Source organism: Diceros bicornis, chromosome X (genome assembly GCF_020826845.1).
Source record: "Diceros bicornis minor isolate mBicDic1 chromosome X, mDicBic1.mat.cur, whole genome shotgun sequence".
In the NCBI taxonomy this organism is placed as follows: Eukaryota; Metazoa; Chordata; class Mammalia; order Perissodactyla; family Rhinocerotidae; genus Diceros; species Diceros bicornis.
This window is the reverse complement of record NC_080781.1, coordinates 15469175-15491822: the sequence shown is the minus strand read 5'-3', so window position 1 is coordinate 15491822 and position 22648 is coordinate 15469175. Positions and strand designations below refer to the sequence as shown.

The window sequence follows — 22648 nt, the reverse complement described above, 5'->3', positions numbered from 1 at the left end:
GGAAGGAAAGCGCTGTATTTAGTGACAGCCAATCAAAAAGACTAAAATAATCTTTCCGATGTGTGTCTAATGGGCACTTTTTCTCTTGGGCTTGCAAGGTACATTTCGAGAAATAGCATGCCTTGAATTTTCTTGCTGTGGTAACAAGGCTTTCCCCATGGCATGGCCCTTTGAGCAAAAGGGCAGAATGATCCCATATTGCATACATCCAAGATTGGGGAGTGGCAGAGATCTCAGATGCTCTAGCAGAAACCCATACCGTAGAGGAATCTTGAAAACAATCCGAGTAGGAAAAAAATACGCAACCACGTCATCTAAATCTTTTCCTTTTTCCTTTAAAGGCTGACCTATTTTCTTTTGCTCATTTCAACTACGTTATTTCCTGGTATTATAAGATGTTGTAGTCAAATATGCTTTTGTTCGCCAGCTTTTTGGTGATTGAATCATTTGGGGGCTACAGCAGCCACGTTGCTGCTCCTCGGTGACAGCTTTTCCTGTAAAATGCTTGTTGTTCCTGCCCTCTCTGTTCATTTCCATGAGGATCTGGTGTCTCAGAACCCCAGGCTGCCTACAGATGATGGCTTTCTGGGGAGGGGAGCCTGGGAGGGGGAAAAAATGCCAGAAATCTGTCCAACAATTGACTGAGCACAGGAAGTGGCTCTGAAACCAGGCCTTCCTCTTAGTCTCTTCCTCCCCACAGGCAGACAGTGGCAGAACCTCCTCGCCCTTCCCTTTTTGCCTTACACTTTGTTTCTGCAGAATGCGGAGCCCCTCCAGGGCCCCACCATGGACCAAGTAACACAAAAGGCCCTGAAGGCCAGGGCAATTAGAGGGGCCTCTTTTGAACTCTGGGTTTGCTCAGTTGCAGCTGCATAGACCCTCTTCAGTGACAGGTGCCCCCTCTGGGCCAAATTGATTTGGTTATTAAGGCCACGCTGTCAGTGACCCACTCGCCTTGCCTTTGGTCCCCCCAAAAGAGGATCTTGGCACACTTGATGTTTGCCCAACTGGCAGGGCCGTTCTGCATTTCAGCCCTCCCCAGCTTCTCCTGAGATGGGATGGAACCGAGTGCCTCCCAAGTCAACTAGATGCCAGCTGCTCATCTACTTTGCAGTTCTTGGGGAGCAGCTGCGGGACTGAGGCTATGAGTTCACGTACGAATTAACTGCAAGGAGCACAGGGCACCACCCAGCCTATCTGGGATTTCTCCTGAGCTCCAGAAGCTTCCAGCCAGCTGCCCACTCAACGTCAACACTTGAGTGAACCCATAGGCCTCTCAAACGGAACATCTCCACCCATGCCCCCAAATCGCTGCTCCCCTTGGAACCTTGTCCTCCCCCAGTAAATGGTAGCTCTATCCTCCCAGTTACTTAGGCCTCCGACCTCTCTCTCTTTCACACCCGTGTCATCTGTCAGCAAATCCTGTTGGCGCGACCTTCCAAATACAGTCAGAATCCAGCCGCTTCTCATCACCTCCACTGCCACCACGCTGGGCCAAGCCACCGTCATCTCTCCTTTGGATGACTGCACTCGCCTGACTAGGCTCCCTGCTTCCAGCCTTGTCCCGGGCAGTCTGGTCTATACCCAGCAGCCCGAGGGAGCTTTGTAAACCGCAGGCAGTCTTGTCTCTCCTCCCTTTGAACCCTGCCGACGTCTCACTCAGGGTAAATGCCACAGTCCTTATGTGCCCACAAGGCCCTGCACAGACTGCCTCCTCTAACCTGCTTCATCTCCTAAAACTCTCCTTTATTCACTGGCTCTCGCCCCAGAGTCTCCTTGCTCTTCCTGGCACATGCCAAGCACCCGCCCACCTCAGGGTCTTTGCACTTGCTCCTCCCTCTGCCCACAGGTCTCTCACCTCCTTCGGCTCTTTGCTCCAACATCACCTTCTCAGTGCAGGCTTCCCTAAGCCGAAAAGTCCCACTCTCTGTCCCCTCCCTTTTCTGCTTTATTTTCCTCCATAGCTGTCATCGTTATTTTACATACTATATATTTTATTCATTCATTCATTCATTCATTATCTTCCCCCACACTGGACTATAAGCTCTGTGAAGGCAGGTGTTTTTCCAGGTTTGTTTGCTGCTATATCCCCAGCACCTAAAGCTGGGCCTGGAATATAGTAGATACTCAATGAATATTAATGAACGAATGCTTTGGGACCAGTCATTACCAGCTGTCTTTTACATCAATTTCTATACTCGTACGGGTGCTTAGATAAACCTGTGGACAAGAAAGAGGTGTGAATAACGCTGCAGTGAACACAGGGGTGCATGCATCTTTACACATTGGTGTTTTCAAGTTCTTTGGATAAATACCCAGCAGGGGAATAGCTGGATCATATGGTAGTTCTATCCTTGATTTTTTGAGGAATCTCCATACTGTTTTCCATAGTGGCTGCACCAGTTTGCACTCCCACCAGCAGTGTATGAGGGTTCCCTTCTCTCCACAGCCTCTCCAACACATGTTGTTTCCTGGTATATATACACAATGGAATACTATTCAGCCATAAGAAACGATGAAATCCAGCCATTTGTGACAACATGGATGGACATTGAGGGTATAATGCAAAGTGAAATAAGTCAGAGGGAGAAGGTCAAATACCATATGATTTCCTTCATTAAGTAGTAGATAATAACAACAATAAACAAACACATAGAGACAGAGATTGGATTGGTGGTTCCCAGAGGGGAAGGGGGGAGGGAGGAGGGCGAAAGGGATAATTCTGCACATGTGTGTGGTGATGGGTTGTAATTAGTATTTGGTTGGTGAACATGATGCAATCTATGCAGAAATAGAAGTATAATGATGTACACCTGAAATTTATACAATGTTATAAACCAATGTTACTGTAATAAACAAAAAATTAAAAAAAAAAAAAAAGAAAGAAAGAGGTGGGAGACAAAGGCCAGAGCAAGTGGTGAGTTCTACACAGAGGACAAGGTCCTCTTCATCGGGAAGGGGATAAGCGCAGGAGAGTAGGGAGGGGAGGGCATTTGAGGCCAAGAAATCATCCGGACAAGGCCACGGAGGCATGAAACCGCCTGGCACGTTCGATGAGTTGCAAGTAGTAGAGAGTGCAAAAGATCAATCTGGAGAGGTAGGCGGGAGATAGATCACGGCAACCCCTTGAAAGACACATTATTATTATACCCATTTCAGGGATGAGGAAATGGAAAGATGTGGTCATACAGCCAATAAATGTCAGAGGTGGGACTTGGGCCGTGGCAATGGGGACCCACCAAAGGGTTTGGAGCAAGCAAGTGGCCGGATCAGGTTTGCATTCCATTCTCTTGGCAGCACGGAGGATGGATGAGGCGAGGTCTCTCTTTAGCGGGGAGAGTATCCAGGGGAGAGAGGGTAAGGCCTAAAACAGGAAGTGGTAGTGGAGGTGGAGAGGAAAAAGGCCCCTGGGAGACACTGGATGTGGGGGTTTAGGAAAAAGAGGCGACAAAGACGAGTCCCAGGTCTCTGGATGGGGTGGTAGGTGGGTGGCGGAGTCATTCAGCAGGATGAGAAATAGACAAAGGAGAAGAACAATCTGAGGAAGGATGTAATGAGTTCGGTTTTTTAAAAAACTTTATATTGCAGTATAACATACATACATTTAAGTATAATATATACACAGAAAAGTGCAGGTAGGTGTACAGCTCAGTGAATTTTCACTACTGAACACACCCACATAACCAACACTCAGATCAAGTAACAGAACGTTATCAGGCCCCCAGACACCCTCCCTGGGTTTCCTCTCTGCCACTCCCTGCCCCTAGTGTGACCAGGACCCTAATGTCTAACGGCATAGATTACTTTTGCCTGTTTTTGTACACTTTAAATGGATTCATATGGTGTGTCCACTTTAGCATCTGACTTTTCACTCAGTCTTGTGACATGCAACCGTATTGAGGTGTGGAGTTGTAGATCATCCATTTTCATTGCAGTATAGTGTTCCACTGTGTGAATTTACCACATGTATCCTTTTTTTTTTTTTTGTGAGGAAGATCAGCTCTGAGCTAACATCCATGCCAATCCTCCTCTTTTTGCTGAGGAAGACCGGCTCTGAGCTAACATCTATTGCCAATCCTCCTCCTTTTTTCCCCCAAATCCCCAGTATATAGTTGTATGTCATAGTTGCACATCCTTCTAGTTGCTATATGTGGGACCTCGCCTCAGCATGGCCGGAGAAGCGGTGTGTCGGTGCACGCCCGGGATCCGAACCCAGGCCACCAGTAGTAGAGCACGTGCACTTAACTGCTAAGCCACAGGGCCGGTCCCTACATGTATCCATTTGCAAAGGATTCTCAGACCCAATTTTGATGTGTGTGTGTGGAGGCTTCCCCACACCAACAAGCAGATCTCTGATGCTAGCAGGGTATGTGAGAATTCAACTCAATTCTGACACTATCTACCCAGAGATAGAATCAGATTCCACAGGGAAAGGGCTCAGTCCCACAAGACCGCCCTCCACTTGAGATGCCAGTCACAAGCCCAGCTTGTTACCTGTGCTTATTTTTTTCAATAATTTTTTTGTGTGTGGTCACATTGGTTTATAACATTCTGTAAATTTCAGGTGTACATCATTATACTTCTATTTCTGCATGGATTACATCATGTTCACCACCCAAATACTAATTACAATCCGTCATCACACACATGTACCTAATCATCCCTTTGCCCTCCTCACTCCCCTCTTCCCCTCTGGTAACCACCAATCCAATCTCTGTCTCTATGTGTTTGTTTGTTGTTGTTATTATCTACTACTTAATGAGTGAGATCATATGGTATTTGACCTTCTCCCTCTGACTTATTTCACTTTGCATAATACCCTCAATGTCCATCCATGTTGTGTGCTTCTGATTCAAGGGCTGTAAATCAGAGGTTCCCAAGATCCCTCCTCTGGTTCAAGTGATTTGCTAAAACAGCTCACAGAACTGAAGAAAACCCATTTACTCACTAGATTACTGATTTATTACAAAGGATATTAAAAGATATGAATCAACAGCCAGATGGACAGATACATAGGGTGAGGTCCCAGACAAAGGAACTTCTGTCTTCATGGAGCTTGGGGCCCAGCACGGTGGCATATGGAAGTGTTCTGGTTCCCCAACGTGGAAGCTCTCTGAAAAAGGCCAACAAGCTGTCCTTTCGGGTTCTTATGGAGGCTTCATTACATAGTCATGACTGACTAAGTCATTGGCCATTGGCAACTGATTCAACCTGCAGTCCCCTCCCCTCCCCAGAAATCAGGGGGTAGGACTGAAAGTTCCAATCCTCTGATCACATGACTGGCTCCACTGGCAACCAGCTCCCACCCTTGGGTGCTTTTCAAAAGTCACCTCATTAACATATCAAGAGATACCTTTGTCATTCTTCAACACTTAGGAAATTCCAAGGGTTTGGGGAGCTGTGAACCAGGAACTGTGGACAAGACCAAATATATATGAGAAATATTTTGGTCATCTGAATGACCAAATATATATTTCTTATAAATTTCTTATAAATCACAATATTGTACTATTCTACTCTTTTTTTTTTCTGAGGAAGATTCTCCCTGAGCTAACATCTGTGCCAGTCCTCCTCTGTTTGGTATGTGGGTTGCTGCCACAGCACGGCCACCAACGAGTGGTGCAGGTCTGCACGCAGGAACTGAGCCCAGGCAGCCGACGCCAAAGCAGAGCATGCCGAACTTAACCACTAGGCCACGGGGCTGGCTCCTGTACTATTCTATTCTTGATGGGCATATGAGTGTTTCCAGTTTGGGGTTATTACAGATACTGCTGCGATGCATAATCTAGTACATGTTTTTGTTTGTTGGAGAACATATGTATGCACTTCTGGTGGGCAAATTCTTAGGAGTGGAATTTCTGGTTCCCCATATATAGGGAACATATATGTCCAGCCTTAGCATAAATTGCCAAACAGTTTTTCAAAGAGGTTAGACCAACCTACACCCCTACCTTCAACATATGGGAGTTCAGGTTGCTCCATGACCTTGCCAACACTTGGTTGGGTCTAGTTTTAGACAGTAAGAGACATCTACGGGGAGATATCCAATAAGCCATTCAATGCAGGTGTCAGAATCTTGGATTTAGCAACATTTATGGGGGTGGAGGGGATAGGAAGCAGAGCTCTCAAGAGAGATTGAGGATTATTCAGAGTGGTGGGAGAAGAACCAGGTGAGCAGTGTGATGGAAGCTAAAGGAAGATTGGAGGGACTGACAGCACCCAACGTTGCAGAGTGAGAAGACATAAGGTCAGTGTTGGGAAGAGCCCATCGGATGTGAAAGTAAGAAGTTGTTGGTAACTTCCTTTGCCAGCACAGGGCTTGGCCTCCTCTCAAGACGGCGCTCCCTAACCTTCACTGCTACCTGAGGGGGGTCCTTCTGCCCATAGCATGTGGACCAAGGAGTCTCTAGAAATGACTAGCCAGTGGACAGGGGCCCAGGAGAGACAGCAGTTTGGTGACCATGGGTGAGGGGTGGCCCTGAATCTGCCCAGGCTAAAGATATGCCCCCTTGACTCCCACTGCAACCTATGCATGAGCCGGCAGAGTATTCACCACATGCATTGTCCAGTGGTCCATCATCTCCTGGGTCCTCAAGCCCCTTGTGGGCAAAGAGTGAGGCTTCCATTTCAGAAGGCCCAGGCCGTGGAGCAGTGCCCGGCTCACAGCAGACATGCAGAAGTGGTTTGTGGAATGGGTAAATATGTATTATTTAAATGAAGGCACAATTTTAAAAAGATAGCTTTATAACTGTGATGAAAAAGATGAGACTATTCCTCTACTCTCTACAACAAATCTGAAAGTTTTTGTGGGCATCACATTCAAGTATTAGATAGGAAAGTGGTTAAGGAAGGACTTTTATTTCTTACTGTCTACACTCAGGTTTTGTTTGAGATTTTTTTAATAGGTATGTGTTACTTTTATAATCAGAAAAGAAATGAAGGTATTTGTTTTGGTGAAAATGGGAAATGGAGCTTTGGTGCTTTAAACCAGCCATGTCTAACGGAACCTTCTGCGAGAGTGGAAACGTTCCGTATCTGTGCCATCCGGTACAGTAGCCAATAGCCACATGTGGCCAGTGAGCCCTTGAAATGTGGCTGGTGTGACAGAGGAATTGAATTTTTAATTTTATTAATTTTAATTCATTTAAATTCAAACAGCCACACAGGACTAGTGGCTATGGAATTGGACAGTGCAGCTTTAAACCATCGGTTTATGTTAATACATACAAACTCTTTTCCTATCAAATTAGGCATTCATTCTTTTTATTCATACTTCTATAAAGATAGTTTATACGTTAGTTTTATGTTAAATTTTGCACACTTTCAGTTTTCCCACATCATTTATACAGTATTTATGCTAATATTGTGGTTTGATATTTTCTGTACATTATAGGCAAGCCTAAAAAAGATTTTCTAAACAATGTCCTAAATGTAAATATGTCACAGTAGGGGGACCGGGAATCGACTCCTGAATAGCACATTCGGCAGACACTAGGAATGATGATGATGATGATGGAGAGGTAATAAGTAGAGGGAAAAACTTGCACTGTTAATGCTAAGTGGAAAAAAAATGTTGTAAACATTGTTTAGATAGTAGGTTCTCATATATGTTTTTAAAATACGCGTAGAAAAAAGACAGGAAAGATTTACAGTAAGATGTTAACAGTGTTGCCTTTGGTGGTAAAAAAATATAGGTGCTTTTTTTTTCTCTTTGCTACATTAATGTATTTTCCAAAATTCTGTAATGAACAAAAATAATAATAATTATCCTTGTCTTTCTGTTTAATTTTACTGCCCCTAGTTTCTCAGCGTCTGCAGAGGTTTTTCCTGGTAGACATTTACTTAGTTTGACTTCTTCCCAAGGGGTCTGTTAACTTATATGTGACTATTTTCATTTCGCTTTTCCATGTAATGAATCATTTTATTGAATTTCTCTTTCTTTTTTTAACTTGATTTTTCCTCTCTCGTCCTTCTGTTCAGCCACACTGGGATTATCGTCTACGGAGGTACGTTACAGTAGGAAGGCTGGAATTTATGTGGATACTGTTTTTGAAGATTTTCCTAGCCACAAATGATGTATAGGATTATCACTTTTTTAAAAAAATTTATCTTTTCTGGTAGTGGCAATAGCACGTTTTTTCTGGGCAAACTCCAAGATTGGTGTTTTAATGAGAGAATGCAAGTAAAGCAAGTCTTAACTCAGATGGCATAATCTCGAATCCAGCACTTTTTAAAATTAGATCCCCAGAAGGGACTTCCAGGGGATGCAAGGAGCCTGACCTCGGATTTGGGCTCCCCAAGCCCCCGAAGATAACATCGCCCTCTACACGGGTGTGTCTGTGAGATCACTAGCTGGTCACCCACAGTGGCAGACATTGGTTTATCTAGACTGAAAGCTGAGCGGCAACTGTGTGTGTTAAGGCTGGATTAAGAATTCAGCTGTGCTACAGTAGTGTGAAAGCAGCCATAGTCAATAGGCAATGAATGAGCAAGGCTTCTCCTGTGGTGCTGACTGCAGTTGCCTTTGACTGTGACTTTTCTGATGCTCCTGCCCCTCTGGCCTCCCACAGGATGAGGGCGAGGACCCCTGGTACCACAAAGCGTGCAAGTGCGATTGCCAAGGAGGCACCAACGCCCTGTGGTCTGTGGGTGCCACCTCCTTAGACTGCATACCGGGTGAGTGTCCCCTCTCCTTGGGACACCAGATCCTTGGAGTGTCCTTGGGAACACCCTGTTTCTCCTCCTTCTCTCAACCCAGCTGAATTACACCCCCGAATGCCAAGCTCTGGGTTTTCTCCAGTTGGCCTCTGAGCTTCAAATCTCACAATGGCCACTGCTCCAACCAACTCCAATGACGTCACTATTCAAAAACAGCTTCCTGGATCTCTACTTGGCCTGGATGAGATGATAAGGTGGGATCTAATTGTCAATAAAGAGATCAGTGGAATTTATTGAAAATAAATTAATGGTGGGTATCTTGAGAAGAGCACAGGCTTTTGAGCCCAAGAGACCAGAGTTGGAATGCTGGCCGCCTCATGTCTTATCTGGGACTTCCGCTTTGGTCTTTTTCTGTCAAATGGAGGTAACAGTAGTGGGCCTGGGTGTTAATTGCTCACTAGACAACCATGCACTTCCCCACATTCCAGCCCCCTTGCTGTCAGGTGGTGCCGTATGAGCAGTTCCTTCCAGCCAAAGTGAGCAGTGTCCCTTCCGAAATGAGGCCCTTAAGGGCTGGTACTTGACTCTACGGCTCACCCTTTCCCTGCTTGAGAAAGTGGCTTGTCCTTCACCTGGGTGCCTGGGAGGGTAAGTGGAGCAGAACTCCCTGCAGACCCTTCATGGGCAAGTTGCCTGAGTGAAAAAGAAACCTTTGCTGTGTTAAGCTTCTGAAATTTCTGGGACAATTTGTTCTGCAGCATAACACAGGCTTTCCTGACTAATATGAATGCCTTCCTCTAAGGCAGGGCCAGCAACTTGGTCTGTAGAGGACCAGACCGTAAATATTTGTGGCTTTGTGGGCCATGTGGTCTCAACTCCTCAATTCTGCCATTGTAGTGGGAAAGCAGCCATAGACGATGTGTAAATGCATGAGCATGGCTGCGTTCCAATAAAACTTTATTTACAAAAGCAGACGGTGAAGCCACAGTTAGCCCCAGGGCCACCGTTTGCCAGCCCCTGCTCTAGGCAGTTGTGAGGAATAAAGCTGATGAGGCATAAAGCACCTTGTGTTGCACCTGGCAAACGGTACCATTTCATAAAGGTCAGCTCGTCTTCCTGCCTCCTAAGAGCTCACACTGACTTGCAGAAGCTTGGGCGGCCCAGCAAGTGTTTGCAATGCTCAGTGCTTTCCAGGGCCCAGAGGCTCTTTTGCATGAAACTGTCCTTGCCACCCTCTCCAGGGTTGTGAAGGTGCCACGCAACATCATTCACTTTACACAATCGCCTATCATAGGTCCAGGAGAGGCAAGTTTGTGTGTATGTATGTGAGCTTCTCTTCATTATTTCATTAAATTTGCATTAAAATAGCACATTGTGGGGGAGGAGGGGCAGTCTACAAAGGCTTTTACTGCCTTCGTTTTCCTCTTTACTAAAGGAGTAGGAGGTTGTTTCTGAACTGTCTTCTGGAAGGGAACAGCAGGATCCCCACAGTGAGGAAAGCAGTAAGGGCTGTTTAGTTCGGTGGGCTTCCCCCCAGGATGTCCCACTGAGCTCCATGGCAGGAGCTCCTGCAGCCATTATGCGTTGATGTGATCTGCCCAGTCAATAGTGAAGCGCCCTCCTTGATAATCCATTTAGAATTCAATTCCACTCTCTTTCACCATGTGCCTGTTATGTGCCAGGCACTGATGGGGAGACAAAAATGAAGGCATTGCCTCCATCCTGGAGGAGTTTACCATTTAGTGGAAACAAATGTTCTCTTCACTAGAGACATGAGACCTACTGGAATTCTATTCCAAGGAAGCACTTTCTAAGAAGAAATTGAAAAGAGATTATGCGGATTGGCTTCATTGACCCAATCAACTGCGAAGCTGAGAAGGGCCGTCTGTTTGAGGAATGTGAAGACGATTCTGGTCCCTCAAGCCTTCTCCCCTACAGCGTTGTTGTGAGCTTGAAGTTCTGATATCAGAAATTCTTTTAGCTTAAGTGTTCTCCCCTCCCCGCTGGTTTTTTTGTTTTGTTTTGTTTTGTTTTTTAACAACACAGATATTTCCAGGAAGGAAAAAAATACGACCTCGGTGTTAAATGGTTGATTCATTGGTGTTAATTGGTTTTTTCAAGAAGGATGATTCAGGGCAGGACTAGCCACAACCTTCCAGAAGTCACTTGCCCATCAGTGCCTCATATCTTCAGGGGAATATAAAGAACACATCTTGGTCTCTCCGGACCCTGAGTTTCAGCTCTTGCGCCGGAGTCCGCCTTAGGGGAGAAAGGCCTAGAAAGCACAGAAGGAAAGGAGGGTCATTCAGAGCTGCCAGGAGGCCCTCCCAGGTGCACACTGGTGGTTACTGCCCAGAGGCCCCACCCACGGAGCAGAAGGTGACCGGCTAGGTGCATTACAGCCTCCTAATCTTCAGCTTAATGCTATTAAAAATACTAAAACGTCTGCTTTTCTACAGTTGAGCCATGACTACCTCAGCTCTCTGAGAGGGGAGACCAGGGTAGGGAAGGTATCAAAGTATAAGAAATCCAATGACTCAATGCTTTACTTTTATTCTAGATTTCATATTTCTGTATTATATTCAACTTTATACTCACTCTTCTATAAATATTCTTCTTTTTTTTTTTTTTTGTGAGGAAGATCAGCCCTGAGCTAACATCCATGCTAATCCTCCTCTTTTTGCTGAGGAAGACCGGCTCTGAGCTAACATCTATTGCCAATCCTCCTCCTTTTTTTTTTTCCCCAAAGCCCCAGTAGATAGTTGTATGTCATAGTTGCACATCCTTCTAGTTGCTGTATGTGGGATGCAACCTCAGCATCGCCGGAGAAGCAGTGCGACAGTGCGCGCCCGGGATCCGAACCCGGGCCGCCAGTAGCGGAGCACGCGCACTTAACTGCTAAGCCACGGGGCCGGCCCCTATAAATATTATTCTATATTCTATACCTTGTCATATATATTCAAGTCTAATACATGTGCATAATAATATTCACATCTCTCTTGTCAAAAATGATGCTGACCTCTCTTTGCTCTTTTAGGTTAACATTCTTCATAAGCATGTCTGGCCCTCATGCCTACAAATCAAGAAATTATCTACCGAACGAGAAAGGCTAGCATGTTAAGGATACGTAGCCTGGATTAGCAGCACATTGTGAATAAGCCTTTATCCATCTAATTATCAAATCATCACTCAGAAGAGCCACTTGTGCCACAGAAGATGCAGGGTTTTCCTTAAAATGAATGTAGAAACAGTCTTTTATTTTTCTTGAGCAAGATTAGCCCTGAGCTAACATCTTCCTCTGTTTTTGTATGTGGGACGCTGCCACAGCATGGCTGATGATTGGAGTTGTCCATGCCCAGGATCCAAGCCTGCGAACCCAGGCCACAGAAGCAGAGCTCGCCAAACTTAACCACTACGCCACAGGGCCGGCCCTGTAGAAACATTCTTTTTTCACTTAAAATGAGTGTAGAAACAGACTTAATAGCTACAGTAACAAACTTCCATTGGGCAGAAAACTTGGGAAGGACATATTCTGTGTGTGTCTGGTGAGGATCCCCTTAATTCCTTCAGCAACATTATTCACGTTGCTTAATACTAGCTTATACTCAATTGACAGTTTCTTTTTTATTAGGCCGGTGCGAATTCTCCGGGCTGGTCAACTTCTACTTCCTCCCTGAGCTCTCTGCTTCCTGTTTCTGCCATTTTCTTGGCTTATCCCTAGTGGCCACCCAAGATGGAGTCATGATGTTGGTTTATCCCTTCATTCATCCATCCAATCAATAACTACTGAGTGCCTAGCAGGTGCAGGCATTCTGCTTGGCTCAGAGGATAGAATGGTGAGCAAGACAGACCCGGGGAGCAGACAATGAAATAATCACCCAGAGGAGGGATAAGGGACAGGTGCAGGGTGCAGGGGAGGCAGCACCGGGAGGCCCTTACCCTGCTCAGGGTGGGCAGTGGAAGTGGGCAGAGATCTGAAGGATGAGTAGAGTTGTCCAGCTGAAGGGGGAGGAGAGGGGACAGGAGTGTCACAGGCAGAGGGAACGGCCTCAAGGGAAGGCCTCCAGGCCTGCATGAGGATCTGAAGGGAGCTCAGCCAGGACCATGGAAGGAGGAGGAGAGGGGGAAAGGAGTCAGGAAAAATAATAATAACATAACTGGAGTTTACTCCACAGCACACAGAGTGCGAGAAATGTCACATTTTCTATTTTTTCAAGTTCAAATAACTCCAGTTTGAGTTCCCCTTTGTCATGGCCTGTGAGGAGTCTACAGACAGGGTTGTTGAAGGTTCTTCCTCTCTCCTTTGACTACATGAAAGCCCCACGGGCTTGCGACAGCTGCCCGGGGGCAGGGCCTGGGCTCAGGCTGGGCGGCAGCTCCCTGCCCGGCCCACAGCCCCACTTGAAGGAAGACACCTTGTTGGTGGCTCTTCTCCCTCTGAACTAAGCTCAACTTGGGGACCTTCCCAAGTTTCCTGAGGATGTCCAGAGTTCAGGACTCCCAGGCCCCATCTGTGGTCCGGCCCCCTCAGAAGAACTACGTCCCCGCTGAGCTCAGGCCCCTACCACGAGGCCCCCACCCCCACACACAGGGGTCAAAGCCCAGAGTCTCTAGCTACCTCCTCCTCTGGGACAAGCAGCTAATTCCTGTGGAGGCCTAGACCTTCCAAATCCATAAGCCTGAGGAGAGATGCTGTCAGTAGGCTTCTCCTGTCTCAAATATCACACACACACACACACACACACACACACACACACACACACGGCTTATTCCTTCCTGGGGCAAGGAGAGCCCAACTCTCTAGAAACATGAAGCTGGCCTCCTTCTCGGGGAGCTGTAAGGGGAATAATGGGGGCAGGTCACAGTAGGGTAGAGGGGTGTTAGATTCCTTCCCTGGTGGTCTTCACCGGAAAAACAAACATGCAACACTCAAGAAGTCATCAATGTATTCTCACAAATTCACCCAATTACACCAATATTAGCTGCTACTTTTCGGCCAGGTGCCGCAGGTTCTACACTCCACAAATGTTATTTCACGTAACCCCATGGCAACTTTATGAAGGCAGTTACTAGTGTCGTGCTCATTTCACAGATGAGGAAACTGAGACCCACAGAGGTTAAGCCGCTTGCCTAAATTGATGCAGAGGGAGAGTGGGATCCAATCCCAGGTCGCATTAGCTGTAAGCAGGCGTTCTTGACCTCGGCTGCCCATTATAACCACTGCGGCTTTACTCCATGCCTAGGCGCTGCCCCAGACCAATGCCATCAGAGTCTCTGGGGGTGTGGCCCGAGCATCAGCGCTTCTGCAATTCTCCCGCTGACTCCAGGGGGCAGCCAGCCTGGGAGTCTCTGCTTTGTGCCCTGGGCCAGACCCACAGCTTTCTGGGTTAGTAGCCGGGTAGCTGGAGGCACCGATGCCTGAGACGGGAGCACTGGTCCGGGGCTGTCTTGGGCTTGGCTGCTGAGGGGTCAGTTGTGGACATATGGGGTGTGAAGAGATTTTGGGTCACCCATATGGAGCTGTTCACCTGGAAAATATTCAGGGGGCAGTGGGACGAGGCTTGGGGCCTGGGAGTCAGGCATTGGCTCCCAGACGCCAGCTGAAGCCACGGGGACAGTGAGATCATCGCCTCCCCTGGAGAGCAGGCAGGATCCACGTCTGAACAAGCCCTCACAGGCCTCCAAGGCCATTGCCACTGGCCAGGTCCCTGCAGGTCTATAGCCCCCTCTTAACTGGTAGATGTGCTAATTGGGAAGAAATGGCAAAGGAGATGTGAGGGGAAAACAGAGAAAGAGCAAAATGACAAGAATAAAGCGATCAGAGAGAGAATGATGGCTTTTCCTTCTCCTCTGCCCCCTCCCTCGGAGCTGGTGGTCGCGGAGCGAGGAACTGGCGTTTCAGGATGGAGGGGCCTTAGAGACACCCACGGTTAGAATTTAAGTGTCGACCAAGGGCCTAACTGAAACCCAGCTTCCTGACGCTGAGGCCTTGTCCCTCCTTCCGGAAGCACGGGCTTGTCTTCCAGGTCGGAGGGGAGTTGAGGAGGTGGAGGAGCCCCCAAGGCCACAGGCACTAGACCCCTGAATCCACCAGCCGACAGATGCCTTCCTTGGCAGGCCAAGGTTTCCAGAATGCGCTTTGAAAGTGTGCTTATTAAAAATGCGGCCGGGGGCCGGCCCGGTGGCGCAAGCGGTTAAGTGCGCGCGCTCCGCTGCGGCGGCCCGGGGTTCGCTGGTTCGGATCCCGGGCGCGCACCGACGCACTGCTTGGTAAGCCATGCTGTGGCGGCGTCCCATATAAAGTGGAGGAGGATGGGCACAGATGTTAGCCCAGGGCCGTCTTCCTCAGCAAAAAAAGAGGAGGATTGGCGGGTGTTAGCTCAGGGCTGATCTCCTCACAAAAAAAAAAAAAAAAAAAAATGCGGCCGCTCTGGGGGTAGAATCCTGGAAACTGCATTCTTTTTTTTTTTCTTTTTTGTGAGGAAGATCAGCCCTGTGCTAACATCTGCCAATCCTCCTCATTTTTTGCTGAAGAAGACTGGCCCTGGGCTAACATCCATGCCCATCTTCCTCCACTCTATATGGGACACCGCCACAGCATGGCTTGCCAAGCGGTGCATCGGTGCGCGCCCAGGATCCGAACCGGCGAACCCCGGGCCGCCACAGCGGAGAGCGTGCACTTAACCGCTTGCGCCACCGGGCCGGCCCCGGAAACTGCACTCTTAACAATGCTTCCCTGAAGATTCGCGTGATCGAGTGGCCTATAAAATGCTCCTGTTCTCTCTCTCAGGCATTGACATTATTTTAATAGGTCCCAGAAGCCTCAGGTACTTGATAAACTACAAATGCTGTAGTTTGCCTACAGTGCAGGCCCCACTGAGCTGCAGCTGCTGGTGGGAGTGGGCCCTCCTCCTTTGGTGCATTGGGCAGAAAGGCTGTTAAGCCCCCCTGGCCAGAGGTCTGAAGCTGTCCTTCTGTCTTCAGCCCCTGGGGACAGGGCATGACTGTCCCTACAGGCATTCTGGAGCCGCAAAATGGCGTTCAAGGTTTTGCATGCTTCATTCAGTTTTACTGACTTTTGAAAATCATCTTCCAGAAAGACCTCAGCACTCATTTTACTGTTGAAGGTGATGATGCTGCAGTAAATATGTTCAGCTCTTCAATCTGAACTCAAATTTACACATGGAAAAAAAATAATTTGATTTACCTTACTTGAAGTTTATCACCCACAATCAGAAAACTAGGAAAATGTATTTGCATAAGTTTATCATTTGTTTTCTACAGAAATTCAGCTAGAGACCGGGTTGGTTATAAATAAGAGACCCTCTAAATAGCGGCTTATTGAATGAGGAGTTTTGTTTTGACTCACATGGTAAAAAGACCAGGAGTAGGGAGTTGCTTAAGGATATCAGGGCTGAGGTTTCTGCAGTTCTCCCGGCCTTACTCATATAGTGCAAGATGGCTACTGTTGCACCAGCCATCAGGTCTTCCTTATAGGCAACAGGAAGAAAGAAGAGGCAAGCAAAACCTGATCGGAAATCTCCAGCAGACATCCCATTATATCTACTGGTCAGAAATTGTGTCACATGGTCACTTCTAACTGCAAGGGAGGCTGGGAAAGATTGTTTTTTGAGCTGGCCACATTGCTGCCTCCAACAAAATTAGGGTTCTTTAGTCAAAAAGAAGGGGAGAATGAATACTGGGTGAGCAATTGGCAGTCTCTGGCCAGGTAACACAACACTAAATATGAGAGGAAATACATGAGAAGAAGCATAGAACACACAAGAACCAGCTTTGGCTATTCTTCTTTGGAAAAAGCACTTCTTTTCAACTGTTCCTTATTCAACAGTCACTCAGGCATATTTCACCCTCTTTTTTTTCCACTAGACTAGTGAGAAAATTTATAAGTGGGAATTAAGTCTTAATATATAATTGCCTTTCTTGCCTCTCACCATTGTTTTGTTCCTATGATTGGCATCATATGCTGCCTGAGGACAATTAGGGACCCTGATGTCATCATGCAGGATGGCTAACCCTGTGTTAATGAGCAAAATAAAAAGTAAGGCATTTAAGTATGATATTTCGCTGCGAACCTCTTGGTTTTCAGGTCTCTAAGTTTGTGGAGCAGGCGAAGTATTTCTACCCCCCCCCATGAGGTTGCCATAGAACCACTTCCGTCTGCTTTTACAAATGTCGTGTCTCTATGGCAATCCCTTCACTTCATCTTCACCCTCTTCTCGCAGTGACTGGGTGGAAGACCCAGCCCCGCCGCTGCGAACCACGCTGACAAGTAAGACGTTCTCCACCTTCCAAAGCGCAAATGAGACGGTTTGATTAGTCATTTCAGTCAGGCCGTGTTTGTTGAGTACTGCCATGCGCTATGAGGGCTCTAATGTGCACGGGTTTTCCTTTCGCAGAATGCCCATATCATAAGCCCCTGGGTTTTGAGTCAGGAGAGGTGACCCCAGACCAGATCACCTGCTCCAACCCGGAGCAGTACGTGGGCTGGTACTCTTCGTGGACCGCCAACAAGGCCCGGCTCAACAGTCAAGGCTTTGGGTAAGCAGGGAAGGTGGCTCAGGGGTTTTTTCCCCTGTGATTTGAAAAAGCAGGCTCTATAATAAATGAATGACACAGAACGCATTTATTTATTCAACAAATATTAACTGAGCGCCTTCCATGTGCCAAGGACTGTGGATACAGCAGTGCACAAGGTGGATGAGGGCTTGGCCTTCAAGAAGCACCCAGTTTAGGGGGGGAGGCGGACTCTAAGCACACAATCACACAACTGATCATTTAATAAGTGTGGTGAGGGCTGGGGAGGAGACAAAGAGGGAAGAAAGACCTGTCCATTTGAAGCATCAGGGAAGGCTTTCTAAGGAAACGATATTTAACCTGAGACCTGAGACCTGCAGTTGGCCAGGTGATGGGGGGAGAGGCACAAGGTATAGCAGGTGCAAAGGCCCTGAGTTGGGAAGATCCTTCAAGGGAATGGATGGGGACCATAGAGAAGACCAGCAAAGTTAGAGCACAGGTGAGATAAGGCTGGAGAGGTAGGCAGAAGTCAGATCGTGTAGGGCCTTACACATCATGGTAAGGATTGTGGTCCTTATTTTAGGGATAACGGGAGGACCCTGAATGTGCATTAGTTAGAATACAGGTTTGTGCTGCTGTAACTAACAAAGTACAGAGACTTAAACAATGGAGAGGTATATTTCTTGCTCATCTAAAATTTTCATGAGGCAGTCTAGGTGTGTTAAGGCAGCTGGATGGTATCTGAGGCCCAGACTCTTTCTACCTTGTTCAAGATGGCTGCTCTAGCTTCCACTATCACACCTGCACACTAGTCAGTAGAGAAAAAAGAAGAGCAGAGAACACACACTTTTCCTTTAAGGACACAAACATAATCCTATGGGCCACTTCTGCCCACATCCCATTGATCAGAACTTGGCCCAATGGCCTCACCTAACCGCAACGGAGACCAGGAAATGCGATCTTAGCTGGGTGGCCATTTGCCCAGAGAAAACCCAGGAGTTCTATTACTAAAGAAAGATGGGAAGAAGATATTGGGAGACAATTAGCAGACTCTACCAGAGAAAGATTTGAAGTTGGGGAGTATCACAATCAGATTTGTATTTTAAGAAAAATCTGCTGGCTCCTGTGGGGAGAGCTGTTGGAGGGGAGCAAGAGTAATTCAGGGGGACTAGTTAAGTAAACTACACAGCAGTCCAGGCGAGAATAGAGTGTGACATGGGCTAGAGTGGTGGCAGTGAAACGGAGAGAAGCAAATGACTTTGAGAAACATTTGGAGATGGAGCCAATAGATGGATTGGATGCTTGAGGTGACAGAGAGGAAGCGACCAAGGATGGCTCTCAGACTGCTGGCAGGAACACCTGGGAGGCTGGGGGTGGCATCCAGAAAGATGAATACTGGAAGGAGGGGTTGGGGCGGGGTAATTAGGAGCTCACTTTTGGACAAGTTTCATTTGAGATGCTGTAAGGCATCCAGGAGAAGTTGTCTAGCCAGCAACGGATTCTCGGGATTTGGAATTTTGGTAAGGTCTGGGATGCAAGTAAAAAGTTAGGGGCCACCCAAGGAGCAAGTCCAGAATTAGAAGCGAAGGCAGCCAAAGACTGAGTCCCAAGAAGCTAATTAATACACAATAAAATAAAATTTAAAAAAACAACAACAAAGGGGAAACTGTAGGTTTCTACAATTTTTGAGGGATATAGCTAAAAAACGAATCAGTTCCTTCAATGGTTGGTTTGCTTTACAATTGTCAAAAGCCCTTCCAGAGCCACTTGGTTCAGTGTTCTACACATGGTAGACACTCCCTGAAAGCCACGCAAGACAGCACGTGAAGGAGACGCAGATACGTATGAAGAGAGTGAATTAAAGAAAAAAACAAGACATGGAGAGAAACATCAGGAGAGACCAAGAAAAGGGAAGTGGGCTGGCGGGTACAGTAATCATGCATTCGCATGTTTTAAAGAAAGACATGCTCAACCACACCCCAAAGGTGATTTCAGCTACACTCAAAGGCTTTTCTTTGACAAATTAGCTGAATTTGGCAATTTTTCCTCTGGTGGTGGAGATGCAGGGAGAGAGAAGGATCTAGGTATCACAGGGGCTGGACACTTCTCGGAGACAAGCGTCTGGGTGCTTAGCAGATTGCAGCTCAGCCTGCCTGAGCTTGTGGGGGCTCTGCAGGCACTGGAGTCCCCTCAGACCGCGCCCCCCGGCTTTTCAGAGGCACTTCCGGGGAAAGGCTCCAGTGATTCGCGGTGTCTCCGGCAGGTGCGCCTGGCTCTCCAAGTTCCAGGACAGCAGCCAGTGGTTACAGATCGATCTGAAGGAGGTCAAGGTGATTTCAGGGATCCTCACTCAGGGGCGCTGTGACATCGACGAGTGGATGACCAAGTACAGCGTGCAGTACAGGACTGATGAGAGCTTGAACTGGATTTACTACAAGGACCAGACCGGAAACAACCGGGTAAGATGGTCTTCCCCCAAACCACCTTCAGCTCGCACTCTCTGGGACTCCCCTGCAGTCCCTGTCCCTGTGCTCTAGTCGGCAGCCCTCTGTCAGAGCACTGACCCCAAGGCGTGGTGAGTCATCGGTGCTTCTTCCCTACAACACAGGCCGCTCTCTGACGACAAGGCAAGTTGTGGTGCCTAGTGCCGTTTGTTTGCCAATGAGTTTTGCTCATCTGTTTGCCACTCTTGTGTGCGAAAGACATCTTTGAATTCTCCTATCACTGTACAGCTGCTTGAATAATCAAAAGCGGCCATTTGGACTATTCCGAACTCGCCGGACCATTGAAGACTTTGCCGCATGGGCCTGACTTGATCTATTACTCATGCGGGCGGGTCCTTGTCCATTTATGTAGATCTGGCCTCTCCTTACTATTGATGGAGACCAACTGCTGGGAAGCTTTCTATGCCCCAGCAAGTCAGCCAGGAAACCACATAAGTGGTTAAAAGGACTCGCGCAGTGCAGACACGGAGGCACTTATCCCTTGGAGCGACTTTATATCTTACTCATCTCTGAGGGCCGAGCCCCAAGTCTTGTTCATCATAGGCTGAACAGAGTAGGCTCTTATTTATATATATATATATAAACACATCTAATCAATATTATATATATAAAGTATATTTGCAATGAATTAAAACCTCAGTAGCTGTTTAGAAATGTTAAATGTTAATGTCCTTTTGCTTGAGAGCAAGGGCTTCCCTGGCTAATCTGGACATTTAGTCAGTTTAGGTAGACGTGCGTGGCTGAAAAGCTTCAGAAGGCTTTGTACTCTCTGATGACAATTTGCAGAGCAAGACATTCACGGGTTGAGATTTCAAGGAGTTTGAACACAATGGGAAAAACCATCTTGATACTTGGACATTTTATTTCATTTTTGTTCTTATTAGTTGGCTTTTCAAAAAGATATGAAAATTATTTTTCAAGCCCTCTCTGTGTTTCTGAAGGCCTTGATGGTTCTTTGCAAAGAAGCACTGTGCTCGGGCACTCATGCAGTCTGGAGGAGCTTCCATCCTCCCTCACACCTGACTCCTGACTTGCATAGGTTCAAGGGCAAACAGCTTAGAGAAGGGGGGTGGGAAACTGCTATTGGGAAGAAAGGCAAGATCATGGCAGCTGAGGTCCTTCTTGTCTTGTCCATGGATGAAGCCAGTGTGGCAGCCAGATTTTTTCAGGAGATTATCCCAGAAGGAAATGAAACGTTCCGGTGTCATCAGGCAGAGCACTATGACTCTGGAAAGAGTGCAAAGAATGATTTCTTTGGAAATATAGCCAAACATCCACTGCACCTTTTTGTTACATCCCAAAAAACACAAAGCAAACCCTTTTTCTCTCTATTCTGGGCACTACCCTCTCCCATCCAGAATCTTCCCTCCAGTTTTTACATCTTTTTTTTTTTTCTAAAACATTTTTCCAAGTTTAAAAAGTACTTGCCATTTCTATGAATGTAGAGACACACTTAAGCTTTGGCTCACAACTTCAGGGCCAACTCATGAGTTTTTACTCGAACCCCACTTTGGATACCTTTGGAACAAGGTAACATTCCTCTTGTGTGATGTAGCCCTTTGCAAAATTTGTCAAAATGCAAAGGATTAAAAGACAAAATTGGTCATAATCAAGAGGCATTTTATCAGCGCCGTCCAATAGAACTTTCTGCGATGATGGAAATGTTAATATCTGCACTGTCCAATACGGCAGCCACTAATCACATGTAGCTACTGAGCACTTGAACCTTGGCTGGTGTGACTGAGGAACTGAATAGTTATCTAATTTTAATTCATTTAAATTTAAACAGTCACACGTGGCTAGTGGCTACCATACTGGATGGTGCTGTTCTAGATGTCCCCATATAGTGACTTGGAGATGCCCCAAGGATGTAGGTGCTAACAATCACTCAAGGTTAGATTTTGCCGGGGGAAGAATCTGCCAATTCTCTGCACTTAAGCCATTTTCTGAGATTTTCCAGTTAGAAGTTGAGGCCAGCTTCAGACAGGAATCGTTCTTCCTTTTCTCTCCCTTGATGTGATGGTGACAGGATTTTCTCCCTCTCTTTAGGTCTTCTACGGAAACTCGGACCGAACCTCCACAGTCCAGAACCTGCTGCGGCCCCCCATCATTTCCCGCTTCATCCGGCTGATCCCGCTGGGCTGGCACGTCCGCATCGCCATCCGGATGGAGCTTCTGGAGTGTGTCAGCAAGTGTGCCTGACGCCTCCTGCCTCAGCCCGGGCCTGCGGCGGGGAGCGCGCAGGGTCCCAGGGGACCGCAACACACCACGGTGACAAACAAGGCTGTATTTACAAGCTCTTTTCAATGCAGAGCTGGGCAGAGAATATTTCTTTCCTTTTTGAAGATATAGTTTCCAATTTCAATGAAAAAAAAAAGAAAAATGAACTTATTCCCCACTCAGGGCCAAAGAAAATACGAACAAAGAAAATGTCCCTAAACACAATTTTCAGACAAAAGCCTAAGCAGCGGGATAATTTGCTGCTCTCGGGTTTTTTGTCTCAGTGACACTGTGAAAGGTGCAGTCCCAGGGGAACACAAAGCAGCGCTGATCACTTGAGACTTCTCCTGCTTTCCCACATTCAAGACAGGAACACAGAGTTTCATGAAGCCTCGCTCTGAATACAAAGGGGGAGCAAGCTTGCGGTTTCTCCTAGCTAGGTTTTCATTAAATCAGGGCCTTTTAGGACTTTAGAGCACCGGGTAAGCAGACTGAAAGTTTTGGAGGTGACTGGGTGGTGGCGATGAGTACAGTGGGTGGGAGCCCGTGTCCCGGTCTCCAGAGAGCCGGACACGCCCAAACACCCAGGTAGGAGGGCCTCCCCTGCCCTGAGCTCTCACCCACATGCACACAGGGATTGGGGGGTCCAGAGCACTCATCCATACAGTTCCATTCTGCAGCCCATTCAAGCGAATTATCCTTCCATGGTCACTATTTAGGTGAATACACGG

The 22648-nt window shown here is 47.1% G+C and overlaps 1 protein-coding gene across 1 annotated transcript; it reads left to right on the top strand.

The window, feature by feature from the left end:
• The first annotated feature begins 6461 nt into the window (after positions 1–6461).
• Positions 6462–21986, top strand: RS1 (retinoschisin 1). The gene is made up of 6 exons (XM_058535349.1): positions 6462–6465; positions 7981–8006; positions 8571–8676; positions 17076–17217; positions 19457–19652; positions 21747–21986. Exons 1-6 carry the CDS (start codon positions 6462–6464, stop codon positions 21897–21899), a joined length of 627 nt encoding a protein of 208 aa, XP_058391332.1. The 3' UTR covers positions 21900–21986.
• The last annotated feature ends 662 nt before the right edge of the window (positions 21987–22648 follow it).

Coding starts and splice junctions, on each gene's coding strand:
- RS1 (XM_058535349.1), top strand. Junction 8,007..8,570: donor TGGGATTATCGTCTACGGAG/GTACGTTACAGT, acceptor GGCCTCCCACAG/GATGAGGGCGAGGACCCCTG. Junction 17,218..19,456: donor CTCAACAGTCAAGGCTTTGG/GTAAGCAGGGAA, acceptor TGTCTCCGGCAG/GTGCGCCTGGCTCTCCAAGT.